General features: G+C 46.7%; 6 protein-coding genes across 6 annotated transcripts; 2 read left to right on the top strand and 4 right to left on the bottom strand.

Annotated features, from left to right (window-relative positions):
* Window positions 1-416: 416 nt before the first annotated feature.
* N7479_010351 (glutathione S-transferase family protein) lies at window positions 417-1,145 on the top strand (the record flags this gene model as incomplete). The annotated part of the gene is made up of 2 exons (XM_057258042.1): window positions 417-802; window positions 863-1,145. The coding sequence occupies 2 exons, from the start codon at window positions 417-419 to the stop codon at window positions 1,143-1,145; spliced, it is 669 nt and encodes a 222-aa protein (XP_057105500.1).
* A 215-nt stretch (window positions 1,146-1,360) lies between these two features.
* On the bottom strand, window positions 1,361-2,275 carry N7479_010350 (MBL fold metallo-hydrolase; the record flags this gene model as incomplete). The annotated part of the gene is made up of 1 exon (XM_057258041.1): window positions 1,361-2,275. The coding sequence occupies one exon, from the start codon at window positions 2,273-2,275 to the stop codon at window positions 1,361-1,363; it is 915 nt and encodes a 304-aa protein (XP_057105499.1).
* Window positions 2,276-2,570: 295 nt separating this feature from the next.
* Window positions 2,571-2,798, bottom strand: N7479_010349 (uncharacterized protein; the record flags this gene model as incomplete). The annotated part of the gene is made up of 2 exons (XM_057258040.1): window positions 2,571-2,600; window positions 2,643-2,798. The coding sequence occupies 2 exons, from the start codon at window positions 2,796-2,798 to the stop codon at window positions 2,571-2,573; spliced, it is 186 nt and encodes a 61-aa protein (XP_057105498.1).
* Window positions 2,799-5,195: 2,397 nt separating this feature from the next.
* Window positions 5,196-7,019, bottom strand: N7479_010348 (zinc finger CCCH domain-containing protein; the record flags this gene model as incomplete). Its single annotated transcript, XM_057258039.1, has 5 exons — window positions 5,196-5,879; window positions 5,940-6,298; window positions 6,360-6,660; window positions 6,717-6,764; window positions 6,822-7,019. The coding sequence occupies 5 exons, from the start codon at window positions 7,017-7,019 to the stop codon at window positions 5,196-5,198; spliced, it is 1,590 nt and encodes a 529-aa protein (XP_057105497.1).
* A 2,593-nt stretch (window positions 7,020-9,612) lies between these two features.
* On the top strand, window positions 9,613-10,236 carry N7479_010347 (aminoglycoside phosphotransferase family protein; the record flags this gene model as incomplete). Its single annotated transcript, XM_057258038.1, has 1 exon — window positions 9,613-10,236. The coding sequence occupies one exon, from the start codon at window positions 9,613-9,615 to the stop codon at window positions 10,234-10,236; it is 624 nt and encodes a 207-aa protein (XP_057105496.1).
* A 311-nt stretch (window positions 10,237-10,547) lies between these two features.
* Window positions 10,548-11,054, bottom strand: N7479_010346 (uncharacterized protein; the record flags this gene model as incomplete). The annotated part of the gene is made up of 2 exons (XM_057258037.1): window positions 10,548-10,983; window positions 11,032-11,054. 2 exons carry the CDS (start codon window positions 11,052-11,054, stop codon window positions 10,548-10,550), a joined length of 459 nt encoding a protein of 152 aa, XP_057105495.1.
* Window positions 11,055-11,565: the final 511 nt, after the last annotated feature.

The following is an 11,565-nucleotide window of genomic DNA, read 5'->3' as shown; positions in this document are numbered from 1 at the left end:
TTAAGGGGACCATTTTCTCTGATTTTGTAGTTTGAGGTTCTCATTCATTTCCCCCGCATTGACAAAACCAACTCCGCAGACCCCATGCAGCAAGCAGGTGCCAGCTTTGATCCCATTGAAGGAAGATCTCGCCAATTAACCGGCGCATAGGCAAAAATGCGACCTGCAGATCTTTTCAGCAATTACATGCTAGACGATATGAACTACAAAATTCCTTCCCCTCCGAATTCCTCACGCTAACGAAAATCAGGCTAAATCAGATCGGTGGATTACCCCAGGTTTTACCGGGCATATGTATTACATCATGACTATATCATTCCAATCGCCATCCTATGCCTTATTTCGAGCCACTCGACATGAAATTCCTCTTCGACACACTCCGGTAAATATCAATTGTCAAATATCGGATCAAAAAAATGGCCGCCCACTTCAAGCCGCTCGTCCTGCACGCCCACGCCTCGGGTCCGAATCCGGTCAAGATCGCCATGGCACTTGAGGCACTCAATGTCCCATTTGAAGTAAAGCAGTGGGATTTTAGCGACAACCCCAAGACCGGCGTGAAGGGTACAGAGTTTCTCAAAATCAACGAGAACGGGCGCGTTCCGGCCCTCGAAGATCATAACACCGGTGTCGTCTCTTGGGAATCTGGGGCATGCATGAACTACGTCCGCCGCGTTTATGACACGGGTAATACCATCGGTCCGCCAGGCGAGTCGGCGCAAGATCTGGTAGATTTTGAAAAGTGGGAATATTTCCTGTTGTCGACGCTTGGTCCCATGAGTGGACAGACAAATTGGTTCAAGTTAGTCGCTCGCGGATTTGAATGAAATGCTCCGATGATGCTGACTATTTATTTCTTCAGACACTTCAACGCCCAGAAGAATGAAGATGCGCTACAGCGGTACACGGCGCAGACCTATCGCTGCTATGATGTTCTCGAGGGACAGTTGAAGAAGACTGGTGGTGAGAGCATTTTGCCTGGTCGTGTCACTGCCGTTGATTATCATTTCGAGCCTTGGCTTCGCTTGTACTCCTTCGCTGGTCTTTCGCTTGACAACTATCCTTTGATCAAGAAGTGGCTCGGGCTCATGGCGACACGTGAAGAAGTCCAGGAAGCGTACATCAAGGTTCAAGGCAAGAAATAGACAGTGCAAACTGAGAGCATGCTTGGGATGTACTTGAATTGAGGACTATAATCGGTTAGCCATCTGAGGAGGTTATAACAAATCCAAAATTAAATAGAACAATCAATTGTACAGCAATATCATGTTTGTATCTCATTTGTTTCACTCATTATACATCGGCCCACATATCTAAATTTTCAAATTCTCATTGCATCCTAGGTGGCTATATATATTTACTATCCACCCAATAAAACTTTTGGAACGTTAATAACGTATAACAGATACCCCTTTCCCTCGTGCGATTTGCCTGGCAGCTTCCCTCCACGCACGTTGATCTGCGGAGCCTGATGCACAAGTGTAGGCTCAGGCATCACCTTGTCCCGCTCAGTCCTCCACTTCACAAACTCGTCCTCTGCCACGTCGTCCCTAGCCTCCTTTTTTTGCTCCTCCCGCTCGCTGATTGTTACATACGGAAATGGGTTGCGTGTCACCTCTTCATTGGGAGGCGGATAATCATGCCCGGCGTAGAGCTTTGTAGGCGGGGGGAAATCAAGGATCTGCTTCATCGAGCGGAAAAGTTCCCGATGATTGCCACCTGGGAAATCGCATCGTTCACTGTGGACATCTGGGCGGGCTATACTGTCTCCGGTGAAGATATTGCCCTCTATTTTATACAGAATATGGTCCTGTGTATGTCCTGGGAGGTAGATGGCAATGCCAGTAAGCTCACCGATGTTGAATGTTTCGTCTTGCTCGAAGAGGTGGTCGAAAGCGTTGTAAAGTTCTTCTTTCGGGATGTGAAATTTGTGTGCAAAATGACTTTGCATGACTTTGACATTCTCACCCATGCAGATCTGTGCGTGTGTGTGTCCGCGGGACCAGAGAGTTTGTTGGATGTAGTAGACAGCCGAGAGATGGCCTCCGTGGATATGCGTCTCTAGCAACATCGTGACCGTATATCCGTTATCGAGAACACATTTGATGAGTTTATCCGCAGCCTCGGTGGTGATGAGAAAGCCTTCAGGTTTGTAATTCAGAGTTGGGTCGATGATGGCTGCCTCCTTTGTTTTAGGACAGGCTACCACATACTGCCAAGAACATGTGTTGGGCTCGAAGAAGGGGTGAATATTTGGTTGAATTCCGTTGGCCATGTCGAAGATGAGTTGAAGGGATGGCTTGCAACTTGGATGAAATTTTAATTATGTTTCCTATACTGTGGTGAGTGTGCCCAGGTGGCTGGTGAGAATTACGTATTTATAGATCATCAGTGCCACCAAACATAGGTCCGGTACTTTTGTATTCACAGACAACTCCAATTCACAATTCGACAGAAAGATTCGCGATTGTTTTAGTGTCAATGCTATTGTCCTCCGGCCCGCACATAATGTTATTCTGCAATAGTATCTCTCTTGGAGACAAGCCTTTTGGCTGCTGCGTTAATATCTTCTAGCTCAGATATGGGTTCATCTTGGCACCCTAGTGTGGCTTACTGGAATAATTACGTCTCAAACAACGTACTCGGATAGGACTCTTCCAAGAAATAGGCCGAAATAGTGGTTCAATCACGGCGACTACCGGTGCTCCAGTGCCGAACCCAACACCATCTCCATACTCTTTCAAACCCGTTCCTACTTCAAGGCCAACAGTATCTTTTCGCTCATGATGTTGATCCATTGTCAGATGATGAAATAATCCAGATTCCCCCGCGGGAAACCGCAACTACCAACCGGAAATGGAATTGCTGGGTTTAGGTGTTAACGCCCCTCTCACATTCACAAGCAAAAGGAAGTGGGGGATAGATATCTTGGGATAATCGCACTACTCCAGAAGACCCTCGTATAAGAACAGCCGTAAATTCGGATGCCCAACAGGACATACGAACTTGAGGTAATCTCCATATTCGGATCAAACACCGAGCAAGAAACGATTCACATTTTAAGCTATTTCTAATGCCAAAATATCCTATCCTATACCTTACGGCGCATTTTTATAACTTTAGCTTTTGCACCTATCAAGAGAGAGGAAATATCCGAAACAAGTTTCTAACCAAGAAGAGATCTGAGAAGAACATACAAATGACTCAACAAGGCTGCATAGGTGGTCAACTACGTTGTCGTAAAATTCGGTTATCTGGTTGTTACACTATTTTTGTTAAACAAATACTCTATATTCAACTACTGATTCACTACATAGACCAACTAGAGAGCTGTAGTCCTATAGCTCCCAGTGACTGCCATAATAGCATCTGACTACATATCACCGCCATAAATAATGTCCTTGTTCAGTCCGTGGATTTCCTCCTCCTGGTGCTCTGTGTCTTTGTTGAACGCATCTCACACCTATGTGAACATGGCCCTTTGCCTGCGATCTAGATGGCTCTATCGATAATATGCGATTTTATTGATCTTGTTGTTCATTTTTGCCATCTCTGCACGAATTTCGCGCATTTCCGTAAGAAAACTGACGCCACCTTCGTTAATAGGTATTCTCCGCCCAGCATCGTATTTTAGCGACAGAACCTCCTCATCCATTTTGTCCCCCAATGTGTAAGCACTGCTAGCCTCTGTTGCTCATCCTTCCTGTCCAACGCTTACCTTTATTCCTTGATCCAATCGTCCACAAGCCATGTCGCGCTATCCCGTCAACTGTGGCGTGATCGATCGATGTAGTGCGTGCGGGTATCCGAAGCATTGCCCTGACGCAATTATTCCTTGAAGCTCTTGGAAATGTAGGACAGAGTTGAGCAGTAGACCAAACCAGAAAGCCGTCAGTCGGGAAAAGGGGGTTGGGGGTGCAGATCACTAGAGGTGATTTGAGGCGCAACAAAAGACAAAAAGCATTGAAGCCACCAGCTTATCGTTCAACGATCTAGCTCGTGGTGAAGCCAATATGACACGCTTTAGAATACTGCCCTGGGAAAGATGTCACTCAAGCTCTCCGAGCTCATTGCGAAACCTGTGATGCTTTAGTTAGTTTTCAGCACAGCCCGGGTAGGTGAAAGTGGCGTCCACTTCTAATCGGGCTAGGTCACTGCACTACATCAGCTCTGCTAGTCCATGAGACACCCCTTATAAGCTTCATCAGAATGCTCGTAATTTCGACCATACTCAGAGTTTGATGTGTCCGCATGCAGGGAGGATAGATGAGGATTTCGGATTCTGGGATATTCTCTGAATTGTGAAGAGAGTGTCTAGCGGGGATGCTGGGACTTACCCAGAACACCGAGCAACAACAAACTGAGATGTTCTTGGTACCGATCTAGGGACGCTTTTTTAGTTCTTGTTTGAAATGATGAAGAGAAGATGTTCTTACTCACCCCCATATATTCCGCGGGACTCGCCACGGAGCCCCAAGCCCAGCCATGACTTTGTTGGTGAGTTTACACATGAGGTCTTTGTTTGATTTGAGTGCGGACCTGTGGAGACTTCGACAACTCGGTAATGTTGATATCTTTCCGGTGCATAGGTGAGGCGCGGGCTTCTCCTTACGCTATGCCATGTGGGCTATGGGATATAGTGGTCGAGGGGGTCGTGGAGAGGAGGAAGAGAGAGGAGGAAGAAAGATGGCCGGGGCTTGTACCCCCTCGACCTATGTACTGACCTAAAGTGGGCACCTGGCTTGCACCTTGCCTAAGCAACAGACATCACAAAGATCGACATGATTCATCATCACTTTACGTCCATATATAGATCTATCAAATTGGTCACGGAGAGAATTTATGCGAAGATAAAATTGAATAAATGAGTGGTAAGGACAGTGAAAATACGACCTTGGTGCTTTCTAAGCTATCTACCACATAAGATTTCCAGGTATGAAAATAGACCGGCAAATAGTCGTACATAGATACCAGGGACTTGAAACTTTGTCTGCAAAATGATGTCTTGGACTTTCTTTCTAGCCCATGGAAATGTCTTTCAAATCTGCCTGTTTAGTGCTAGCAATTCCCATTGTTTTGTTATGCAACCGTTCTTGCAGTCGCAAACTTCTTCACACATACAAAGACATCCCAGGTAAGAGAGATTGTCCATAGGTATGGATTGCGAAGTTTTGCTTCGCGAGCATTCTGACTGATTAGAAATACATAGGCGATAGTGACGACATATGCGGTGAGCGTTTTCCAATAGAACCGTCGCTGACAGACCATTGATCAATTTCGCTCTGGTCACTTGGGACGTCCCATCGAGCGGTTTGTAGATCAAGGGTATGGGCAGTTTGGTTGAATCGGCATTGCAAGCTCTTCACGGCCTTGCATCCGGGCTTCTGGCATAGGTGGCCCATGTAGCATTTGATTGATCGACAAGCGCCGGCCCGAGTGCAAGGGTGTTGGAGGAGCATGTATCGCAGCACCTCAATGATCACGTTAGAGACATCGCTGTGGTCATATATGCAGCTCATGTCACCACATTCTCCCGACAGATGGTAGCTATTGCAAACTTTGTGTTCCTTGGTTCGTGCATGGTATTCATCAAAAGCTTCGGGTGACGGGTGAGGATAGTATGGGTCGATACGGTCCCCATCTTTATTGACTGGAATGAATTCTTCTGTTTTGATACTCGGCAAGGGGAGCATTGATCTAAGGAAATCCTCGGAGCGACCGACAACTGTGGGAGAAGACCACATCTGTTTAGGCGAATCACTTGCACCTGAGCCTGCACCTGAGCCTGCACCTGAGTGTTTAGGCGACAGCTGATGATTCAGTGACTGGTTCGGCATAACATGTTGCTTATTGCAGGTGTTGCCGAACTTGCAGATACCCTAGGTCAGTGTCAGTCAACTACTTGTTCACAAGACCATTGTGAGTCTTAGGATAAATACCTTTTGGAAGTGCTTGCAGACTGGTTTGGCGATATTTGAACCATTTGTGCCATTTGAACCATTATAAAAGTGGTGTGCACCGTTTCCACCATTGAATTTGGCCGTAGTCGGAGAAGACGCAGCCGGGCCAGTGGGCGGCTTGCTGTTAAGTAGAGGAGTAGACATGAATACCGAGGGCAATTCTTTGATAGGTAGATCCAAGGCCTCGAATTCACGATGGAAACCGGCAGCTTTGATGAGGGTGATACGGTCACTTCTGCCTCTATAGGGCGTCAGCAGGGAGCCGTATCCAGTATCGTGGCAACCAGCGAAATAGATATGGCGGCATTGGTTGAGATCCACGAAGAGACGGAACATTTCTTGATTTCGCAGCACATATCAGTATAATAATAAGACTATTCATTCCAAATTGGTCATTACCTCTGATTTTGAAATCACTGCCTTCCTTCTTCTCTGCAGCATCGACATAGTCGAAGAGCTCCTGAGCACGGGTAAACGATGAAGTGAATGGTGACATAGATCGAGCCTCGTGGCCCATAAGTCCAGCTCGAGCTAGCGCCTTTGACAAACCGAGAACGTTCGCATAGACACGAACCATGATCCGACACTGTTCTGCCTGCATTCCCATTGTCGAATGCATAAGCTCTTTGACAGAGTCGCTCAGCTCGCGGGCTGCATTAATGCCACCTTCGCTGCCATGCCTCAGGAAATGCTCTTTAAACTGAAGAGGGGAGTTAGTCGACCGATTTGAAACCGAGGAAAGCAAAACAGTCTCACCAGATATCCGTCTCCGTCTACAAGGACAAGAACAAAAGGGTTACGGTCCTGGTCGATTGTTAGTTTTCTAGCTCTCGGGCTTTCAGTAAGTTTGTTAACTCCTACCTGGCCTCTAGCCTGTCTTTTGTATTTCTCTCGGCCTTCTTTAACCTCTTCGTAGTCACTTTTGAGCGAGCTGTAGTCGTCCAACAAGTTCTTAAACTGGCTAAGTAGATCCTGCAGATTGTCATGTTGCTTTTGTTGCTCTCGCGATAAGGACACTAGATGCCCGTTCAAGGAATCTATATCAGAATCCCTCAGCATCTTGTCGGAGGTACCGGGACGGCATGTGCCAGTCCCACAAGCCAAGTTGATTCAACGCCAGCTGCCAGCATTCGATTGGGATTTGGAAGAAGAAGAAACCAATTTTCCAAGCTGTGAGGTGAGATGAAGAGCTATGGTGGGGAAATTTGTTTGTCTGTTTGGCTTGTTGGGCGGTCAATGGCCGTTAGGCATCAGGTGATCCCTCCAGGGCTGAACGGGACAATACAACACGCTAGTCGTGTCACGTGCGAACTTTCCCCATAAAGATACCAAAAGTGGACTAGCGTTAACGCGACCCATCTATTTTGGCTATGTAGTATGTTGCAGAACTCTTTTGGGAGCATATGTGAAGTTTCAAATATTGAGTGAGACCCTGTTGACGCACTGAAAAGAATTGTGGATAGATCATATTATATATATGAGCACAAAAAGGCAAGCATTAACTCTCTTTAGTTAGGCGTAGACTAGATGAAAAAAACTATCCCCCGTCATTCTGCGATTATTATTGTCAAATTTAAGTTGTCCAGAACTTTCGACGCTTAGAGTCCCTAATAGTGAGCACCCCCTAGTAGTGAGCACCTATTTAATTCAACTCTGAAAAAGAGTACAACGTTAATTGCCATGATATGCCAAAGGATGCTTTGCAGGCAGTGCACCAAAATAGCAGTAACTTTGTGTAGCCAGGTGTGATAGCGCTAATGTACCAAGCAGTATAGCTTCCATACATTAAATACACATGCCGCAGTACATAGAATAGCCCCCATATGTGAAACACTTACCCATTTATTACAAACAATCCCTAATCAAGCGCCATATCTATGTACATAAGTCGCAAACGGAAGTGAACATCATGTTTTAAAACAATCTCCTATTCTGGGCGTTGCTCCTTGAAATATATTTTTCTTGCCTCTAGTATTCGGAAGTAGAAGGCACTTGTTCAAAGTAGATAAAGAAGAAACGGGAAGGGGAAGCGATGCCAGTAGAGATGAGTTCCTTTTTCAATGTGAGGAGATAGGAGAAGCAAACACACGACAAGGACAAGAGAAAATTCAGGCAACTATTTCAAGTAACTTGTAGACAACATGTGCAGCTTCACGGTCATGTGACTCCTTGTCGACGTGTTGGATGATACCAAACTAGACAAACCCTGCTGGGGCATTTTACTATTCTCCCACCTTGGTTCTTTTTTTTTGCTTTCTTTTTGCTTTTTTACCTTCCCAATTTCTGTCAAGACTCGATCATCCACATCCGAGCCAATTTCCCGGATCTTTGAACATGGCGGTTCCATGCAATATCCGGGGCTCAGCTTCCCAGCTCTTCTACCAGGACCATCAATCTGCTCAATACCAAGCCCTCCTAGCCATCACCGAGCTACCACATCCAGACCGCTCCATTCTGGGCGCATTTCTTATAGATGCGAAGGATCCTCGGAAAGCAGCGCGCTATTTTTTGCGGGAAACATTAATCGATGGCACCTCACGATCCGTCCGAACAAGGACGATTTGGGAGTTTCTCTCAGATTGGAAAAATTTGGTCAGCCTATGTAAGTATTACGTGATTATATCCAACCAAGCCCCTCTCACTTCTGTTCCTGACCTGTGGGCGCTTAGTTCGGCCTATCACAGCAACAGGACTGTGTGCTGAGACCGAGCGGCTGGTGTATGACAGAGACGGCGGGCGCTGTTGTGTCACACAAGCCTGCTTCAATTCGCCAGCGGATTCTGACCTGCGCTTTGTGCACATCGTTTTGCCGCGGGTGTTCATGAATCCCGATCTAGTTGAGGGGGTACGTATGTCCATTCCATATCACAGGGGCTTTTTTAACACTAGCATACAAGGGCCGCCTATCTGAAATGCTCTACGCTTTTTTGTCCAAGGATTCTATAGAGTCTTTCCGGTCGATCCTTTCCTTGGACACACAGAAAACGGAGAGACTTGATAACCTCTGCCTGTTATCGGTCCCTGCGTTCAAGCTTGTAGAGGCCGGCGAGGTATGGTTTGAAACTATGAGCTGGGATCAGCGCAACTCACCCCACAGACAGAGTGTAAGTCTCTATCAAACAATTTATACAAGTGAATACTGACTTAGGCGCAAGTATATCATCAACACCAACCCATACAGGTACACAACTCTGAGCGAAATGCCCATTGCTTCATCAGCTGAGATGATGCTTATTGAGGATAAGACCAATAATCAAACCCCAGTCCCCCACAAGGATCTTTTTGGGCTTCATGCTCTGTTTTCCAACTCACTAGCTTGGATAGAGGTAAAGAGGGAGATGATACAACAGTCGGATCGGCCTAGTAGGTTTGAACCTTGTTTTTCCAGAATAATTTCTGATAGCTCTCAGGCGCACAAAGTTTTGGATTCCCGTCACTGTCCCAACTACTATTTTGCACTATCAAACCAATATAGATCACTCTGCCTTCTTTTTTTCGAGCCACAGCTTATGAAAGGCTTCTCTCTGCTGGTTCCTATATCTATGGAAAATCTCGATCCCCAACAGTCCAACGGTTGCCTTTGGGGCTTTACTTGCGAAAGGAACAACCATAAGGAGCAATTCAATGTCGGACTGAAGCTCACGCGCTTGGCATGGTGGAAAGATTCACTCAAATACCAGCGCCGAGGGCAATTGATGTCTTGGAAACCTCTGATGCTGCGTACTTGCTCATGACACGAGTCCCAGGCCGCCCAATAGGCCAGTTGCTCGATACAATGACCGACAAGCAAGTGCACAACGTTGTAGCTGACCTCAAACGTTATGTTGCCGAGCTGCGAGCGATCCCCAACCAAGTCAGCAAGTTTCAAATATGCAACTCTGAAGGTGGCGGGATCTTGGACTGGCGCATCCGTGACAGCCAATCAGAGGAATTGCGCTTCGAAACAGAGACCGACTTCCACAACCATCTAACTCGAAAGATGACTGACGATACTCGAAGGCAAGCGGCCAAGTCGCATACCATTCCACATGCAATTGTCTTTACGCATAGCGACTTAAATCCTAGAAACATTCTCGCTGAAAATGGCAGGATTACTGGCATTGTCGATTGGGAGAATGCAGGCTTTTTCCCGGAGTACTGGGAGTATACCAAGACGCATTACACAGTTCGACATGTGATTCGATGGCTGGCTGACGTGGTAGACCAAACTTTTGAGGGTTACCGGGACGAGCTGTATGTGGATAATATGCTGTCTGATTTAGCAGGTCCCTTCTAAGGCTGAAATAAATCTCCCGACTCTCCTAGATAGCAGATATCAGGTTTTCAATTCTCTTGGGATACATGTAGGATCCACAGCGTGAGAGGATCATAACTTAGGTAGAGAGAGTATCAGAGTACCAAAGAGAAAGTCTACGAGCCCAATTACAACACGAAGGTGACCGGAGGAGAAAACATAGCAACGATATACCCCCTCTAGAATTCAATTTGATGTAGTTACTAAACGGCCCTCTGATCACTAAAATTCACCTGTGGCAAGCAAACAATTCATCTCTTGTGACCTCAACTGAAACCCCATCCATAGAGTCTTCAATTCATTCCAGAGTTCTCCACCTGGGCGCTCTTGCGACCCTGTTCGACACTCAACTTGTGAAGACTAGCCCGCTTGACCAACTCCACTTCGATCAAGGAAATTTCCTGCGGAAGCACGATTATTCCCTTTTTTTGGAGCGCAATGATAGCATCCTTGACCCAGACTCGGCAGGAAAATGGCTCGCCGGTGTTGGGGGAGTGGGAGTAGTCGTAGGGGACCACGTCCAGGATACCTTTGCAGGCTCCAAAGGTGCTAGGGCTGATGGAACTGATCTTGTAAGCCAAGATGAGGCTCATGGAGAAGGGGACTTTGTTCGATGAGTTGGGCTTGACGTTCCAGCCGCCGCTTTCGTTGGTCGCATGCCAAACATCTCCCAACGGAGTGGGGGTCGGAATGAACAAGCCCCAGTGGAAGCCGACGCCCGCGCCTCGGCTGCTGACCAGGACATAGATTGAATATTTCTCCTACTGGGCCGCAAACTCGGAGCTTGGTGGATGAGGCATTCTAGAGAATGAAGGCAAATGTGTCTTACAAGGGTGCTGAGTGTAGAGTGATCTGGTAGAGGGAATATGCGATGGGTCAAAAGAGGAGGCTTTAGAGCTTGGATACCACGAGAAAGGCTAGGGGGAAAAGGATAGAATTGAAGAACCTGGGAGGCAGGAATGATGCAGGACTCGGGTCTCTTTTATAGACGAAAGAGAGCGACTGCCTAGGAGCGACCTTGTTGCCCATCTCACATCACCATAGGTGTGTCTTAATGTGATGAAAAGGAAAGCATAAGCTGGAAGCTGCAATCTTCCAAGCAAATCTAAGGGCTACGTGAGGCCCTATAGAGACAGCATACAGGTTGGGTTTGAAACCAGAGGGGCAGTGAACTCCCCATTCAAGTCAGTGTATTATCCAACACAGGTGCTATTCGTTCATGCTAGCACCTTCCGTGATGTTTTTTATTATACTACACAGGAATGTAGTGAGACCAAAATTAATCATACATGTATCACTCACCGATGTATA

Source organism: Penicillium vulpinum (assembly GCF_028829585.1).
Source record: "Penicillium vulpinum strain IBT 29486 chromosome Unknown utg000004l_segment0_segment0, whole genome shotgun sequence".
Taxonomy (NCBI): Eukaryota; Fungi; Ascomycota; class Eurotiomycetes; order Eurotiales; family Aspergillaceae; genus Penicillium; species Penicillium vulpinum.
The sequence above is the reverse complement of the archived record's forward strand: the minus strand, read 5'-3'. Positions and strand labels throughout refer to the sequence as shown.